This window comes from Pongo abelii, chromosome 4 (assembly GCF_028885655.2).
Source record: "Pongo abelii isolate AG06213 chromosome 4, NHGRI_mPonAbe1-v2.0_pri, whole genome shotgun sequence".
In the NCBI taxonomy this organism is placed as follows: Eukaryota; Metazoa; Chordata; class Mammalia; order Primates; family Hominidae; genus Pongo; species Pongo abelii.
Genome location: NC_071989.2, coordinates 143,739,634 through 143,758,163, shown reverse-complemented (window position 1 = coordinate 143,758,163; position 18,530 = coordinate 143,739,634). Strand labels below are relative to the sequence as shown.

Genomic DNA, 18,530 nt, shown 5'->3' with positions numbered 1-18,530 from the left:
ATGGTCAGAAGTGATGTGCCCCATTCGCAGGCCTGGCCCCTTAAAACCCTCATAGGTTATTATCCATGGTCTTTTTCTTTCCATGGCAACCCTGGGAATCAGGCATTGAAGATATGAGGGTCACAAGATGGGAGGCATCTGGATCCATGAATCACTATGTGAAGAAGAAACACCAGCCAGTCACGGAAACCCATTTTGGATTTTTCGGGAGTGAGAAATAAGTTGTAGAGACTTATCTGTTACAGCAGCTAGCAGTATCTTCAGTGCAAATGTCCAAGATCTGTTCTGCAAGAGAATGGCCTTTTTTCATCTTATACACATTGTTGTTTTTGTTAACTACTGAGATATTGCCTAGTGAGTGAGTATCAGGCCCTTACATGGATGCTTTGATTCACTTCTGCCACCAACCCTTTGAGGCCCTTACTAGCATCATCTCCACTTGAAAGATAAGAAAATAGGTTCAGAGGGGTTAAATCACTTCCTCAAAAATGCACAGCCAGTAAGTGGCAGAGCCATGGTTATAACCAAGTCAGTCTGGCTTTGGACTTCTAGTTTTTAATCATAATGCTCAATTGCCATTGGCCTCACAGTCACTCTCCCCCTTGTCATGGGTGCCTGACTGGAGCCACCCACACCTGCATAAACCTCTGAAGAGCAGGATGGACCTGGCACATTCATGGGTTTATCTGGAGACTGCACAACTATGAGCTGGTTTTCAAAAGGGTGTTTTGAAAACCACCACACATTGCTGGATGTCATAAGGCTTCATGGCTTAGTCAGAATTCTTTCATAGCTGTGGCTGCAGCTTGGGGAACTATAGTTAGAAATGCAGGAAGAACATGGGGAGGGGTAAAGTACAGAATCTCTGCAAGACAACCCCATTGGTGGGCAGACAGACTTGAGGCCGCTTTATTGGACAGGAGCCTGACTCAGAATGAGAAGTGAAGATGTTCTTCTGCCGGCAGGGTGGCACTGGAGGAGCTGTGATATTTCAGACCTTTCTTGGGATGAGTTGACTACAGTGCCTCACATCGAATGGCTTGCAGTTCAGTCAAGTCGGAGAGGCATGTGCTGGGATATATATACTATGGGAACATGGAGCAGTGGGCAATTCCAGGCTGTGGTCATGTCCACAAAGCCTCCATGGCAGAGGGAGGCTGTGAGTGTCAGTTCAGCAAGTTGACAAGAGGACAAAGGGCATTCCAGGCAGGAGAACTGTGTGTTCAGAGACATCCTTAACACAGTGTGACAGGCTCAAGAAGTCAGGGGTGGCCTGAGGCATGTGAGCCAGGGCTGGGGTGACAGGAAGCAGTGCCACCAAAAGTAGCTGAAGGATGCTGTTTGTGGCTAGCTCAGAAGCTCAGGCTGACGGGGAATCATCAGAGTAGGCAGAGCTGCTTCTGGTGTCCATGGATGAAGACTGGTGCAGTTGAGAATAGGTCAGAAGTAAAGAGGCTGAACCAACGCAGGGAGGGTGATGAGAAGAGGCCTGAGAGGTTCTGCAGGCGGTTCAGCAGAGCTTGGCTAATGCTTGGGTGCTGTGGGGTGGACAGAGAAGTCTGGGCCAGGTTCACTGCTGTTTGGCTAGTTTGGTGCATGACATTGCCACTGATGAGGCTGAGAGACCCGGAGGAGTTCAAGGCACCCATGGGACTTGTAAGTGGGCCCTTGCCATCAGCCGTCAGAACAGAGCTCTGAGGCTCAGCAGCCAGGTGTTGCACTGGCATAGAGACCTGGGAGTCACTGGCATGTTGATGTGAAGACTCAGCTAGAGTCAGAGGAGGGAAAGACAAGGAGCACCACTTTTAAGGAGTCAGTGTGTCTAGGACCTGCCAGGTCTCTGAGTGCTAATGGCTGCTTTCTGGAGGAGAGCACTGTCCAGTTCCCACATAGGCAGCCCCAGACATGCCCAGCAGGTCAGCTAGGAAACAAAGCTGAAGTCTGTGCTCTAGTAGGAAAGGGCTGAGCTGCTGTTAATCATCACTGACCACAGGTCTCCCCTGCTGAAAGGGGGAGACATTCCGATTTAAAAGCTCTTAGTCCAAAGGTATCAGGTTGTTGGTCTGTGAAACACATTTGTAGTAAAGCAAAAGACTGCTAGGAAACCCAATGACAGCCTTGCCTGAAAACACAGGCACACATACATATATACATATCATTTCCTGCTCAGAGTGAGCACAGACACCTTTTTGCAGGGAATGTTTTAAAATGGAGTTCATCGCAGCAAGGAAGGGATCCAACTAATTGTTTTGGAAAAACCCAGACCCTTCTGGGTCTCTCTAGCCCTCAGTGAGCAGTTAAGACTGGGTGCTCCTTGATAGGGCGCTCATGACAGAGGCCTTTTCTCTTCTAACATCACTCCATAGCCAGGGCCTCTGCCATCTTACCTCTGTTGGGCCTGTCTACACAGTAGCCCCAGAGTGTCCAGAATTCTGTCTTCTGTCCTCACAGCCATCTCTGTCAGGCAGATGATTTGAGATGCACCTGGGATTAGAGAGGTGTTAAGTGTGGACTGTGGCATGTCCTGACAATGTCCCTAGTATAGGTTGAGCATCAGAGTAACAGGGACTCCTATCCCTGTGGCCTCCAGTGGTCACAGCATTGACTGCTGGTGCTGGAAGGCCCCAAACACCATGGAGCCTGACGTCAGTTTTATCAGTACATGGGAGACCTGCCCAATTGGTTCAGTGAGCAAACATGTTCATAGGGAAGACTTTAGGGGGCCCCAGAACAGGCCAAGGCCCCTCATATCCCCTCTCCCAGCACCCTGCACTGGCCCTTTGAAGCATGCATTACATTTATCTTTTAAATGACTAGGGGGTTATTTATTGTCTTTTTCCCCACCAGTTCCACAGGGACCACATCTGCCCAACATAGTACCTGAAGTAAATGCATAAATGAACAGGATGCTCCAAGTAAACATTCGAGACCTTGGATGGTGCTACAGTAGGAATACAGTTAGGGGCACCCCTCCACCCACCTGCAGTCTGATGGGAGAATGGGCACATGTGCATCAATGCTGTGGTGTGCAGCACATGGGGCCCTGAGGATGAAACAGCCAGATCCCAACATTTGGGAGGGCTGGCAGAAGGCAGAGGCAAGTGTGAGAGATAATGGAGGTCCCAGTCAAAGGGAACAGCCACTGCCCAGGCAGGGAGAAAAGAAGTGGAAGGGTATTTGGGGGGAACTTTGTGTGGCTCCCTGTGTACTAGTTTAGACCACAGGTGGCCCAAGGCAAAGCTGGACAGGTGTGCCAGGCCTAGATTTCTAGGGCATTATATGGCAGGCCAAGAGTCATGGTTCTATCATGAGAATTGCGGCAGCCACAGAAAGCTTTCAGGCCAGGGCCGGGGCATGTTCAGATGTGTGTGTACCCACATTGCCCCACCCGTGGAGTAGAGGGTGGATTAGAGGAGAGGGGGCTCTGGTAGGGAGATCTTTTCAGGAGACATTTGTGACCACTTGATTAAAATAGTGATAACCAGGATCCTATCACTGGAGGTGGAGAGAAAGAGCCCCACAAGAGGTGCAGAGGAGGGTTTTCCTCTGGACTGGGTGACTGGATGGGGATTGGGAGCAAGGAAGGAAAAACACCTCTCTCTCTCTTAAGATTGGCCCATCCGGTGGACTAGAAGTGCTCAGAGGGCCCCTTACTGCAACCTGACTATACACTGTACTGACTCCTGTAAGCTGTTCTTGCCTCTCAGAGATAAAGAATCTAAGATAGAGACACTGCTTTCATCAGAGAATCTAGGTATCTGCCTTTACATCATCTTTTTAGGGGAAGGTGTCATAGCTTTTTTTCTTTTATGAAGCCTTCGGTAAGTTTATCAGCCTCAGTCTCAAGGGTATGAAAATGCAATTATTAAACAAGTGTATAGAATGTGGCCAAGAAATCCCATTTCCTTTTTCATCATGGGGCATAATGGCAAGACACTTAAGAGCAGTCATTGTCAGTGTAACATTTAAATGGAAGTGGCCAATAAAATCGATGTCATGGTATAAATTGTGCAAAGCCAAGCCTTTCTTTTCAGGGATCAAACTGCTCCAGCGTAGTGCATCACCTGGACCCGGAGGGCCCCGCAGCTACAGACAGTGGCATCTGCAGGCAGGCCCGGCGCCTTCCAGGGGACTAGAGTGTACCTGGAAAGGGGACATGTGCTGTCCCCAGCCACGCTGACCGGTGTGCCTCTTGCCTTCACAGTGTGCTCACTGATCCGCCGCCAGGGCCACCGCCATGTCGAGCCGCGGCGGGAAGAAGAAGTCCACCAAGACTTCCCGGTCTGCCAAAGCAGGAGTCATCTTTCCTGTGGGGCGGATGCTGCGGTACATCAAGAAAGGCCACCCCAAGTACAGGATTGGAGTGGGGGCACCAGTGTACATGGCCGCTGTCCTGGAATACCTGACAGGTGAGTGTACCTCAGTCAACCCAGACACCACTGGCTTAGCTGCAGAAGTTCTTATAGTTCTCCAAAGACCACTTTTGTTTCTTTTATTTTGAAACAGCTCAAACCTACAGAAAAGTTACAAGAAGAGTACAAGGAACATTTTCACCTAGATTCTCTAGTTGTTAATGTCTTGCCTCATCTGCCTTATCTCCCCTCATTGTGTGTGTGCATGCAGGCATATATGTAGATATTTCTGTATTTATTTTTGGCTGTTACATAGTCCATTTTGAAATTTCCTCAGCTGTCCCAATAATGTACTTTATAATTTTGTTTGGTTTTCTTTCCTGATCCAGGATCCATTTCAGGATCATATATTGCATTTGACTGCCAGTTTGTTAGTCCTATTTAATTTTGAACAGTTTGCCAGCTTTTAAAAAATCTTCCATGACATTGATACTTTTGAAGAGTCCAGGCTAGTTGTTTGGCAGAATGTCCTCCAATCTGGGTTGGTTTCAGGATTAGATTCAGGGTGAGCATTTTCTTAGGAGAATGGCATCAGAGATGCTGCATCCTTCTCTGTGCATCACGTCAAGAGGCACCTGATGTGGTTTGTCCCGTCACTGGAGATGTTCTGCTTGCTCATTCAGTTAAGGTTGTATCTGTTGGATTTTTGCACATCCTGTACCGTGGTATTTCACCCAGTGGCTTCAGCAACCCTTGATGATCTTACCTGAATTTGTTATTACAGTGGTGGTTATACAATAGTGGGTTATTTTTTCATTTCTTGGTGGTTATAAAATAGTGATTTTAAAAATTTCTTTTATTTCTGCATCTCTTAGTTGGCATTCTTTTGTAATAAAACCTTTCCCTGTGCCCTTCCTCTTTTTTTTTTTTTTTTTTTTCAGTATTTATTGATCATTCTTGGGTGTTTCTCGGAGAGGGGATATGGGAGGGTCATAGGATAATAGTGGAGAGAAGGTCAGGAGATAAACACATGAACAAAGGTCTCTGGTTTTCCTAGGCAGAGGTCCCTGCGGCCTTCTGCAGTGTTTGTGTCCCTGGGTACTTGAGATTAGGGAGTAGTGATGACTCTTAAAGAGCATGCTGCCTTCAAGCATCTGTTTAACAAAGCACATCTTGCACCGCCCTTAATCCATTTAACCCCGAGTTGACACAGCGCATGTTTCAGAGAGCACGGGGCTGGGGGCAAGGCCATAGATCAACAGCATCCCAAGGCAGAAGAATTTCTCCTAGTCAGAACAAAATGGAGTCTGCTATGCCCACCCCTTTCTACACAGACACAGCAACAATCTGATCTCTCCTTCCTTTCCCCACACTTTCCCCCCTTCTTTTCAACAAAACCGCCGTCGTCCTCATGGCCCGCTCCCGATGGTCGCTGTCTCTTCGGAGCTGTTGGGTACACCTCCCAGACAGGGCGGCCGGGCAGAGGCGCTCCTCACTTCCCAGAGGGGGCGGCCGGGCAGAGGCGCTCCTCACTTCCCAGAGGGGGCGGCCGGGCAGAGGCGCTCCTCACTTCCCAGACGGGGTGGCGGCCAGGCAGAGCCGCTCCTCACCTCCCAGACAGGGCGGCCGGGCAGAGGTGCTCCTCACTTCCCACACTGGGCGGCCGGGCAGAGGCGCTCCTCACCTCCCAGACGGGGTGGCCAGGCAGAGGCGCTCCTCACTTCCCAGATGGTGTGGCGGCTGGGCAGAGGCGCTCCTCACTTCCCAGATGGGGCAGCCAGGCAGAGGCGCTCCTCACTTCCTCCCAGACGGGGTGGCGGCCAGGCAGAGGCGCTCCTCACCTCCCAGACGGGGCGGCCGGGCAGAGGTGCTCCTCACTTCCTCCCAGACGGGGTGGCAGCCGGGCAGAGGCACTCCTCACCTCCCAGACGGGGCGGCCAGGCAGAGGCGCTCCTCACTTCCCAGACGGGGTGGCCGGGCAGAGGCGCTCCTCACTTCCCAGATGGGGCAGCCGGGCAGAGGCGCTCCTCACTTCCTCCCAGACGGGGTGGCGGCCAGGCAGAGGCGCTCCTCACCTCCCAGACGGGGCGGCCGGGCAGAGGTGCTCCTCATCTCCCAGACGGGGCGGCCGGGCAGAGGCGCTCCTCACTTCCCAGACAGGGCGGCCGGGCAGAGGCGCTCCTCACTTCCCAGACGGGGCGGCCGGGCAGAGGTGCTCCTCACTTCCCAGATGGGGCGGCCGGGCAGAGGTGCTCCTCATCTCCCAGACGGGGCAGCCGGGCAGAGGTGCTCCTCACTTCCTCCCAGACGGGGTGGCGGCCGGGCAGAGGCACTCCTCACCTCCCAGACGGGGCGGCCGGGCAGAGGCGCTCCTCACTTCCCAGACGATGGGCGGCCGGGCAGAGACGTTCCTCACTTCCTATACGGGATGGCGGCCGGGCAGAGGAGCTCCTCACTTCCCAGATGGGGCGGCTGGGCAGAGGGGCTCCTCACATCCCAGACGATGGGCGGCCAGGCAGAGACGCTCCTCACTTCCTAGACGGGGTGGCGGCAGGGCAGAGGCTGTAATCTTAGCAGTTTAAGAGGCCAAGGCAGGAGGCTGGTAGGTGGAGGTTGTAGCGAGCCGAGATCACGCCACTGCACTCCAGGCTGAGCACCATTGAGCATTGAGTGAGCGAAACTCCGTCTGCAATCCCAGCACCTCGGGAGGCCGAGGCAGGCAGATCACTCGAGGCCAGGAGCTGGAGACCAGCCCGGTCAACACGGCGAAACCTTGTCTCCACCAAAAACACAAAAACCATTCAGGCGTGGCGGCGCGCGCCTGCAATCCCAGGCACCCGGCAGGCCAAGGCAAGAGAGTTACAGGAGCCCGAGGCAGGGAGGTTGTAGCGAGCCGAGATCACGGCAGCACAGTCCAGCTTCGGCAACAGAGGGAGACCGAAGAAAGGGGAGAGGGAGAGGGAGAGGAGGGAGAGGAGGGAGAGGAGGGAGAGGGAGAGAAGGGAGAGGGAGAGGGAGGGGGAGAGGAGAGGGAGAGGGAGAGGAGAGGGAGAGGGAGAGGAGGGAGAGGGAGAGGAGGGAGAGGGAGAGGAGGGAGAGGGAGAGGAGGGAGAGGGAGAGGAGGGAGAGGGAGAGGAGGGAGAGGAGGGAGAGGGAGAGGAGGGAGAGGGAGAGGGAGAGGAGGGAGAGGGAGAGGAGGGAGAGGGAGAGGGAGAGGAGGGAGAGGGAGAGGAGGGAGAGGAGGGAGAGGAGGGAGAGGGAGAGGGAAAGGAGGGAGAGGGAGAGGAGGGAGAGGGAGAGGAGGGAGAGGGAGAGGGAAAGGAGGGAGAGGGAGAGGAGGGAGAGGGAGAGGGAAAGGAGGGAGAGGGAGAGGGAAAGGAGGGAGAGGGAGAGGGAAAGGAGGGAGAGGGAGAGGAGGGGGAGGGAGAGGGAGAGGGAGAGGAGGGAGAGGGAGAGGAGGGAGAGGGAGAGGAGGGAGAGGGAGAGGGAGAGGAGCTATATCTCTTTTTTTTTTTTTAAGTATCAATGTTGGTTTACAGATTTTTTAAAATTTAGTAAGTTATATTCATTTCATTACTCACTTTAATGGTCACATCACCTCAAATTTGATTTTCAACCTGGTTCTGATATCCTTTTGCCATGTCTCCATCAATTTCTGTACATTTCCTTGCCTTCTAACACAATAAGATATTCCAACCTTACCCTGGACTTCCGTTTCCCCAGTCTGGGACTCAGCCTTCTCTCCAAGGGGTCCTTGGTCCTGTTCACAGATACAATCTTATTTGTGGTTTCACAGCAATTGTGCAAGGCCAGCTGGGAAAGGAGGGAGACTAACCCCATTTTTAGTGATGAGAAAGCCAGGCCTCAAAGCATAAAGGACTTGTCTGGGGTTGTATACAGCCTGCAAGGGGTTGAGAAGGGACCCAAATCCTGCTGTCCTGTCGTAATGCTTTTACTGTATATTGCCTGAGACATGATCAGGTGGGTCTGATCACGAAAGAGTACTCTGATTCTTGCAGCCACCTCTGCTACAGCCAGAAAGGGGCAACTCAGTAAGACAGGGTACCTCTCCCAAAGCAATACAACCAGGCAGCAGAAGAGCTGGGTTGCTTCCTGCACTCCCTGCTCTCTCAGTAAGGCAAGGCCAACGGTTTCCCCATAGCAAACACAGTCATCAGGAAGGTAAAGTTTTCGTGTTCTGTTGAAAGCATGTCGGCATGAAAAGTAATAGTGTTAGATTTAAGTATTTGTACATATTTTGGGACTTCTGACTTTCTGCTTAGCAAAGACTCTTACAGGTGGCAGGCCTGGTAATGTGAACTAAGCATGATTCTTCTGTGTTGATGAGGAAACAAGCCCAGAACTTAGGTGACACACCCAGGAAAGCTATGTATGGCATTGGCAGTCAGCCAGGGAGACTGGGAGAAGTTGCTAGATAGGAAACAGAAGACATTTTAGTTCTTGCCTAGTTAGTGTACATGCTGTGTGACCTAGAGGGAGCCACCTAACTTCCCTGGACCCCAATTTCCTTACAACTCAAATGGAGTCAACTGTCCCTACTCCAACTCCAGGCTGTTGTGAAGGCCAAAGGGGCTGTGCGCATAATGGGAAAGCTAATGTGCTACACAAACCCAGGTAGCCCCTGGCTCCCGAGTGCCATGATGCCCATTCCTGGGGTGTTCACAGACACCATCATTAGGTCAAGTACAACTTCAGTGTCATTTCTTCCATCTAGCTTTCTCTTCTTTTTTGAAGGGCATGAACAGGGAATACCATTGCTTTGTCATATCTCAGGCAACTACTACCGGTGCTGCACAGAAATCTGTGTTTTCCTGGTCTGGGCATAGCTGGTTCTGAATCTGAGCCCAGTGCTCCTGAGGTGGATGTCAGCAGTCCATTCCCATGGGGGCTAGAGACCTTGACTCAGTGGCTCACACATCCATCATCCCTATCCCCAGCTATTGTGGGTGTGTAGGAGAGGTCACAGCGGGGCATAGGACTGGCCAGGACAGCCCATCACTATCACTGGAAAAGTAGCTCAGAGCAGATCCTTACTCTGGAATCAGCCACATCAGCTCTTGTATATTAAATAATAATATGTATTTTTAAATTTTATGAAGACCTTCCAGCAGGGCTATAGTTGGCTGAATCTGAAGCATTTCCTCTGCCTGCATGCGGCACTGAGTCATTGGCATGACCATGCCTGCCCCTAACATGGAACCAGGCCCAACTGACCTTAGGAGGATGTCCTGAGCAGTTAGTGCATGCCCAGTCACTGCTGTGGTTACTTATGTCCTGTTTTGTGATGGGAGAGGAGCCAGACTCTGGGGCCATGTCTAGTAAGAATGCTGCTCTGTTCCACTCCTTAGAACGGTGCCACACAACCACACTGACTATCCTCAGAAGGTGACCAACCCTTAGCCGATTGGGCGGGGATGTGGAAGCATGTGGATGTTAGACATTCTGGGTATCCACCCACTTAGAACTTTGTTTTTTGGCCCTTGAGTGAGAAGGAAGTGTGTCCAGGCCCTCTTTCTGTTCTCCTCTTCACTTTTGTTTCCCTAAAGGCCTTTTCTCATTCACTCCACATGCTGTCTGCCAGGCACCGTGCTAGGCTCTGTGTGAGAGTGCAGGAGTGATCAGGGCAGAGTGGCCTCTGCTTCCTAGAGCTCACACTCTTGTCTGGAAAAGACAGCCAGCCAACCTAGATAGTTTAGAGACTGAAAGTGTTGCAAGGAGTGAAAGCAGGCCAAACGAGGGTCCAGGCTGCTTGGGGGCTTGGAGATGAGCTGGCCAGGAAAGGCTTCTCTGAGGAGGAGAAATCAGCTGAGCCCTGGAGAGGTGCCAGCCAGCCCCACAAGAACTGGGAGAGGGGCTCTGCCAACCACTTATCTGTCTTGATGCACCTGCTGGGTGCCAGGCCAGCCCCTTCCCAGAACATGGGGAAGCTACAGAGAGAGGGAGAAACTGGAGTACCAGCCTTCAAGCAGCTTAGGGTGTGGTCAAGGATGTGACCCCGACATTGTGTTCCAACACTAGGCAGACATCTGAGGGAAGTCCCACCCACTCAAGCTCTCCTTGCTGAGAGCTGTGAGGTCCCTTGCACAGCTACACACCAACCCATCCCCACCCCCAAAGGGCTTCCTGTCCAGAAACAGGTATAGGCAAGAGAAAGGCTGTGGTGATGCAGGACCACCCGTGCTGCAAGGGGGGAAACAGGACCACAAGTGGGTGTCAGGAAATGCTTTCTGGAGAATGCTTGTTAACCAGTTGCCAGAGCTGGCCCTGCTTGTTTAGGTGTCACTGAAGTTCCTAAGAAGGGATTGTTTTCTTCTTTGCATGGCCCAGACTCTTACGAGTGGCATGTAGTCAAGCCCAACACCTGGCATGACAATTGCAGGCATGGTGATGGGATGTGCCACATGGAGGCCCATTTGAAGTAGCTGGGCCAGGCCCTCTGCCTTCCAAAGGCCCCTGTGGGAGAGATGGGAGGGGTCTGGATGCCCAGGGATTGCTAAGAGGACTGCTGAGCTGCAGTGCCAACCTAGGACTAGGTGCTTCTGAAGCAGGGAACTGGCATCTCCTTGGTGACCAACTCTGGGGACCACTTGGGGTCCACTGTGTTCTAGAGCTGGGTGGTTTAGAGTCTAGGCATTGGTGCCAGAGTTGCCACTTCTTACTTGTGGCTTAGGCAAGTCACTCACATCTCCATGCTATGGTTTTATACTCTGTGAAATGAGGATCACAGTAACTGTCTCATCAGGTTCTTATGAGGCTGATGTGAGAGCATGCATGTGAAGTCCTCATTCCATGCCTGGACATTGTAAGTGCCTAGATGTTAACTATTAACATTAGGGTTAAAGTATGAGAGAGGAAGGGAGTCTCCAGTAATCTTATTCCTTTTCCTGTCTCTTGTCAATGACCAGAGCCTTCACACTCCTCCAACAGGCACCCAGCATCCTCTGATAGCAGATGCCCCAATTTGAAGCTGCCTGTGGGTACTTGGCCAATCCTTGTGCAGTTTATGGAGCCAGCTCCTGACCTGGGGAAGAAGCAGGGTCCCATGAGTGATCTTTATCCACTTTACAGATTGGATGAGGCCCAGCCGTTGGGCTTGACTATATCCTGAAATAAAACCCCAAGGAAAAGGGATGGTTGTTAGAAATACATCTTGCCATCTGGTTTTGGCTAACAAAGTGATTGTCCTCATCCCAAGTTTCAGCTTGTTTGACTTCCAGTCTCTAACTCAGGTCAGATGTTGCATATCCCTTTGGTGGTAGTCATAGGGCCACAACCCATCCCTGCCTCCATCTCCTAGAAGTGGGTAGAGAGAGCCTGTTCCTGTCAGCAGCACATCCTGTTACACTGATACTCATTTCAGCCAGCATCCGTCTCACTTGGCATTTCTGATGTGGGAAGGAATCCTACAAGCTTGGAAGATTGAGGTAGGCAGAGCCTGCAGTTGGTTCTGTCACTTACCTTGAAAATAAGTCTCAAATCTCTTTACCACCTTCCTGTCCGGGACACTCAAATGTGTCCTGGACTCAGACAGCTAAAAATAGAGCAGGAAGAAGAGGACAGTCAGGCTTGGCTCTTTGATGCTCCAAGGCTCTAGGAGCTCCCACATCCTTGCTTGTTTGCATGAGTGCACCTCCCTTAGACTAACTGACGCTTCAGGCCAGAATGCAGCTAATGCTTGCTAATACCTTCTTGAACACTCATGCTGCACTGGGGCTTATGCCACAGCATTTGCTGTGTTCTGCAAAGCCCTTCCCTCACCCTGTTTTCCTAAAATTAAAACACACACACACACACCACACCACATCACACAGGAAAGGGATGATTAAGAATTTTAAGGAGCCAGGGGGTTACAGCTAGAGAAAAAACACTGAAGTTGAAACTCCAGTGGGTACTCACAGTGTGCAGACTATATTTAAGTGCATGTTCCCTTTTCTGGTTATGTGAGTAATTTGTTTGAAAATTAAGAAACTAAAACTCATTCATAATCCCACTACCCAGATTTAGCAGCTGACACTTAATGCCTTTTGTGTATGTGTAAAAGACAGACCTTAGTCTAAATATTTGTTGTTATTAACATACGCTATTGATGACCTTCATTGACGGCCAGTCACAGAAACATCACAGTGCATACTCTTACAAAGCAAATTGTGAAGTACTTTAGGAGGTGCTCCCCACATAATCTAAGTTGCCAATCTTCCTTCAGTCTCCCTGGGGAATAGATGATTCCATGGTGGATAAACATTCACTGAGCATTTGTAAAAGAATCAGTTCAACACTATGTGCCTTTGACATTTCCCTGATGATGTGGTATTATATGGCCAGCAAGTTAACAGACCCAAGTGGGTCAGGCCTCAGGGTTTGAGACTAGAGCCTGGAAGCCACCAGGAGCTGGAATTCCACCAGTACTTCTCTATCTTACCCAAGACGTGAAGGTGCAGCATAGCTTGATAACATGCTTCTCCCAGGGCATGTGAATCCAGCTGTAGAGCTCAAAAACAGTTTTTATCTGGTTCTTCATGGTCCTTCTAAAGAGTCCATGAAATTGTTCAGGAGAGTGTAAACATGATCTGGGCCTATTTTGTGAAGCAATGGGCCCATTTTCCTCTGCTCTCCCAAGGCCAGCGGTCAGACTATAATACTTGGATCTGAGAGGGGAAAGACCTCATTGCTTCTTCATGCAAATATTTTCTTCCACTCTATGGCTTGTCTTCTCATTCCCCTAACAATGTCCTTTACAGGGTAGAAATGCTTGATTTTCATAAAGACCAGCTTAGTAATTATTTATGGTATAGATTGTACCCTTGGTGTTGTGTCCAGGAAGTTACTGCCAAACCCGAAGTCATCTAGATTTTCTCCTATGTTATCTTCTAGGATTTTTATAGGTTTGCATTCTACATTTAGGTCTATGATCCATTTTGAGTTAATTTTTGTAAAGCTTGTAAAGCCTGTGTCTAGACTTGGCTTTTTTGCATGTGGATGTCTAGTTGTTCTAGCACCATTTGTTGAAAATCTCATTGCTATCTTGAAGATAAGCCATGGTGCCTGGAAATCTTCAAAAGTCAAAGGAGTCTCACTGCTGTCTCATGATATCACTTTGAAGGGCAAAATGCAACTGTTATTTCTACCATCAGGGTCTGCAGATGGGTAGACAAGTTCCATGTGAAGGGTTCTGCTTTTGCTTGGGCCAACGGACAAGCACACACCACCACAAAACCTGTTTCTGGTAGACAAGTTCCATATGAAGAGTTCTGCTTTTGCTTAGGCCAACGGACAAGCACACAGCACCACAAAACCTGTTTCTGGAATCAGGCAAGGAAAAAGGTGTGACCAAAACTAAGTGTGCCTTCTTTTCATCTAGACCTTCCATTTGGGATCTATTTACTTCTTATTGAAGTACATCCTTTAGAATTTTATTTAGTGAGGGTCTTTTGGTGATAAGTGTCCTCCACTTCTGTTTTTGAACATGTCTGTCACATCTATAAAGTTTTCAGCCATCATTTCTTCAAACAGTTTATACTAGTCACTTCTTATGGAACACAAATTAAACATACGTTAGTATTTTACTCTCTTTTCTGTATCTGTTAATCTCAATCATGTTTTTAATTCATGTCTTTCTGGACTACTTTCTGGATAATTACTTTTCATCTGTCTTCTAGAACTATCTCCATGTTTACTCTTTCTCCAGCTGTATCTAATCTGCTGTATTAAACAGATTCAGTCACTGAATTTTAAATTTCAGTCATATTTTCATTTATAGAAGTTCTATTTCATTCTTTTTTGAATCTGCTTGGCCTTTTTGTTTTGTTTTGTTTTTGAAATAGGATCTCACTCTGTTGCCCAGGCTGGAGTGCACTGGCATGATCATGGCTCACTGCAGCCTCCATCTTCTGGGCTCAAGTGAGCCTCCCACCTCAGCCTCCTGAGTAGCTGAGACTATAGGTGCATGCCACTGTGCCTGGCTAATGCTTGGCCATTCTTTATCATCTTTTTTTCTCTTCATTTTAAGTTTTATTTAAATATATTTCACATGATTATTTTATATTCATAATTTAAATAATTCTAATATGTGGAGTCTTTGCATCTATTTCTGCTGGAAGCCTACCTGCTTCCAAAACTATAAAGACTTTTCTTCATGCTTTTGCTCAATATTTTTATATTTTTTCACATTTATACTTTGACCTATTTGGAATTTACCATGTTATATGGTAGGAGACAGAGATCAAGTTAATTTTATTTCACATGGTTATCCAGTTATCCAAACACAATTGAATATTTCATCTTTTTCCTGGTGATCTGAGATGCCACCTTTATCAGACATGAAATTTCTAGATACAATTAGGGCTATTTCTGGACTTTTATTTTCTGCTTTATCTGTTTGTCTTGTTGTATACTTATTTCCCATATCCAGTAGGTCTTTGTCGTTTTACTTTTGTTGAACCTCTTTTCTCTAATAAGTAATAACACCAATGGTAAAATTCACATGCTGTCAAAGGATATACAGTGAGACATGCATTGCCCTTCCGGCTCTTTTGCATTTCCAGTTCTCTTCCCAGGAGATAATCCATGTTACTAGTTCTTATATATGTTATATATCTTTTAAAAGATAATCTTTTCCCTTTTTATTTAAAAATAAATCTAGAAAATAAAATGCAAAAATACAGGAAACCAAAGGATAATGGGCACATCTAGTATGCACAGGCTGTCTTATTTATATTTGGGCCAAGATCTTGGGAGAATATGAGGATCTTTGATCTCCTTTAATCCCTCAACACCCCTAGACCCCTCAGCTAACCTCAAGGCTGACATGGGACTGTGAGTTGAGGCCTGTCTGGATCCTGGGCCCAGCCTGGGGCTGCGTTCCCTGGGATGATAGCTTTATAGTTCATGCTGCCTGCTACGGAACCCAAGTGTGTGTTCTAAAACATGAAACTAGGCCTGAGCCTTGGAGAACCTTCCTTCACTGCCATCCTTAATCACCACTGACCACTGCAGTGCTTGGTTCACTTGTTTAGTAATTCATTTGGAATGATTGATTTGTGAAAGAGTTAGGTGCAAAGTCCCAAGCGGGGTGCTGGGGTCAAAAGAATCATGGTTGATTTCCACAGATTTGTAGGGTACCTATGACGTGCCTCACATCAGAGCCACATTAGTGATCCCAGGCCTTCCCCACCCCTCCCTCACCTTTGTATACAGCTCCCAGCACAAAGCCAGATATTCCGCAGCTACATGGTAAATAGTTTTTTATTGAAGGCTAAGAAGACCAGTTAGAGGAATGATGAGTTTCAGGGGAAGGGAGTATTGGTAATGTCAGATGCTACCAGGAAATTGATGAGGATGAAAATTAAACTAGACCCCTGGATTTTTAAATGAAGCATGATTAGGATTAACACGGGGGCAGAGTGGGCCACACCTGTATGAGGGGAGGTACGCAGCAGGGCAGCTGTTGCTGGCAAACAGGAGGATGTTAGAAATGTAGCAAGGGCTGATCCTCATGTCTGCCAAAAAAAGCCACGGAGGAGGTCTCGGCAATATCTTGAAAAGCAGAGGAAGTCAGGAGCTGCCCAGCTGATTAGAGATAGCAATGTCCCAGGAGTGGGACCCAGCATCCCAGGTGTCCTCCGTGGATGACCATCAGGACGGGCTTCTAAAAGAGCTATTAACACTTTGTCACTGAAAGGAGAAGGAAGTAGGTAAGAATTCCACAAATGTCTTCTCTCCCACTGTCTTCCTGTTAAAATATCAGCAACCAATAGAACATATTTACAGTGTTTTTGCTTGCTTTCTCCTGCCTGACGGCTTCTATGTCTAGTCAAGTCAACCCAGAGTAAAATCTCCTGAAAGCAAAGAGCCACTCCTCAGAGCTATAAATAAACTCTAGCAAGAAGACAAACCCAAAGGGTATTAATCATAGTCAGCCTCCCTCTGTCTCTTCCCACCACCCTCTTCCAGTTCTGGTTGCCAAGAAGATGACATAAAACCTCTTTGGGTTTGCCAGGCTGCTCCACTCAGCCTAACGCTCTGACCCTGGATCCCTCCCTTTCTTCCTCCTCTTCCCACCCCACCTGCTTCCTTTTTAGGCAAGTGCATCTTCCATTTAGTGGCTAGAACGTGTGGGTTCCCTGGCACCCAGTGCTGGGCTCTTTAGAGGCCAATAGTAGCGCCTGGTGCTGAGATATCCTCTCACGGGGTTGACATCACCCCATTTGCCTCCAGGGGACACTCTGGGATTTTATAGAAGGCACGTTCCCTGCAGAGCTGTGGGAGCCATGTGAAAACAAACCCAAGGCCTCTGGAAATGGCTAATGTGTTGGTTTCCCTTGCCATCGATATTCTGATTGATGCTCCTTGTGGTAACTGGTAGCTGAGGTAGTCTTTGGTTCACATTTATGTTGCCTCTATAAATCTGAGTATTGACTGCTAAAAGTCAATATCTGCTGTTCATTCAGAAAATGAGGGTACTTAACTTGAGTAGCATTGTTTTTCTTGCCCTTTCACTCCCACCCCAGGCCCTGGCAGTCTCTAATTCATATTCTAACTGTGGCTTGTAATACTAGTTTTAGGGACTTGGAGGGAAGTGCTCTGAATTCGAGGTAAAGGTGGAACAGTTAAGTTCCAAAACATCTGCCGTATGTTGAACAGTTACTGTGTGCTAGGCACTGATTAAATGCTTTACATTTGGTAACTCATTGAATCCTCAAACCACCTAGCTTTCTTAAGGAACAAATTGAGGCTCAGAGTTTAAGTAACTTCGCCAAAGTCACACAGCACAGAAACCTTAGCAGTCAGAGGAATTGGACCCCAGAGCACTTCATCCACTTGGCATTTCCTTTGTCTTGAAGCAGCCACCGGACACCTCAGGAAGACTGGTAAATGTCTGGTCCCCAGGGCTGGCTCGATGAAGACACAGCCTGAGGGGACAGACTCTGCAACAGTCATGGGTGATTGCCAGAGACATTCCTGTGGCCTGGTATGGGCAGGGAGGACAGGGGTCCTGCAAGATAGGCCTTGAAGGATAGGCAGCCCTGGACAGGGATGAGGAAAGTCTAGAGCACACAGGCAGGAGGTGGGTGTGAGCACAGGAGGGGCGAAGTTCCCTGGAGTGACATGTGCTGGCCCGCAGGGAAGGGGCGGTCTGGTGCATGTTAGAGCTGCTGCTGTAGCAGTGGCAGAGCAAGCGAGGTACTGGGCAGAGAGCTGCCCTGAGGAGCCACAGCAGGCCTCGGAGAGGGCAGTACCCGGTCAGGTATGGGGAGCTTGTGTCACTCAGTGGCACTGAGGAGGGCTGGAGAGTGGGAAGCTTTTTGGCCAATGTCCTTTCATTGTCCCCTTAGCGAAGAGGAGGTGGAATCCTAGGTGTTGGAGCTTAGGCAAATCCTTAGACAAGCGGCCCTCAGCGTCGGGAATCCACACGGGCAGACAGCACAGAGGCCAGGCTGGTAAAGACCCCAGGAGCTACAGTCCCCTCTCAGGGGCCTCCCTTTCTATGACACACTCACACTGCTCTAAAAACAGCCATGAAAAAAGAACCTAGAAAGTCTTCACATGCTCAGAACTGTTTTTTGGGAGAAGCAGGATTAAGCAGGCTGGGACAGAGTGTATGAGGGTAAGGGGGCTTGTGATCTGTGGTACCAAAGGCCAGCTGGGGCAGCCGATAGCAGAAGTGCCTGCAGCTTCTCATCTATCCAGTGTTATAATTATTTTCATTTTGAAAGGAAAATATGCAAAAGATAAATTCAAACAGCACAAAAGGGAGTAGAGCAAAACGTCTCCCTCTGACCAAGTCCCTGATTCTGCTCCCAATGGGCAAAGCTGCTCCCCTGTCTTGATGAACATGTGTAGCCTGATCGCAGACGTCGCCTCCTCCCCCAACACAGTGCAGCCCACGAAACTCACTGTTCTACTCCTCGCTCTTTCCCTTTGAGTCCATCTGGGAAATGGTACCATGACAGGGCTCCTTAAATGAGTTTCCTCTTTACATTATACTCTTCAAATCATTTCATTTCAGCAGACATCGCTGATTGTTCACCCCTTCCTGAGATGAATTAATAACAAATGGCTGTGGTTTTCCCTATCAAAACAAACATACATATTAACCATTTCCTTGTAACTTAATTGAGAGTCCTTGACAGCAAGTGATTGGTGGGTCAGAGGTCCTGC

At 48.9% G+C, this 18,530-nt stretch overlaps 1 protein-coding gene across 4 annotated transcripts in view; it reads left to right on the top strand.

The window, feature by feature from the left end:
- Positions 1 to 18,530, top strand: part of LOC100439088 (core histone macro-H2A.1) — a 70,137-nt gene that overhangs the window by 8,726 nt on the left and 42,881 nt on the right. For all 4 annotated transcript variants that reach the window (XM_024246877.3, XM_024246876.3, XM_024246875.3 and 1 more), the window contains exon 2: positions 4,205 to 4,409. In XM_024246877.3, coding sequence (XP_024102645.1) covers positions 4,238 to 4,409 — 172 coding nt within the window. In that variant the 5' untranslated portion in view covers positions 4,205 to 4,237. The remainder of the gene's footprint in view (positions 1 to 4,204; positions 4,410 to 18,530) is intronic.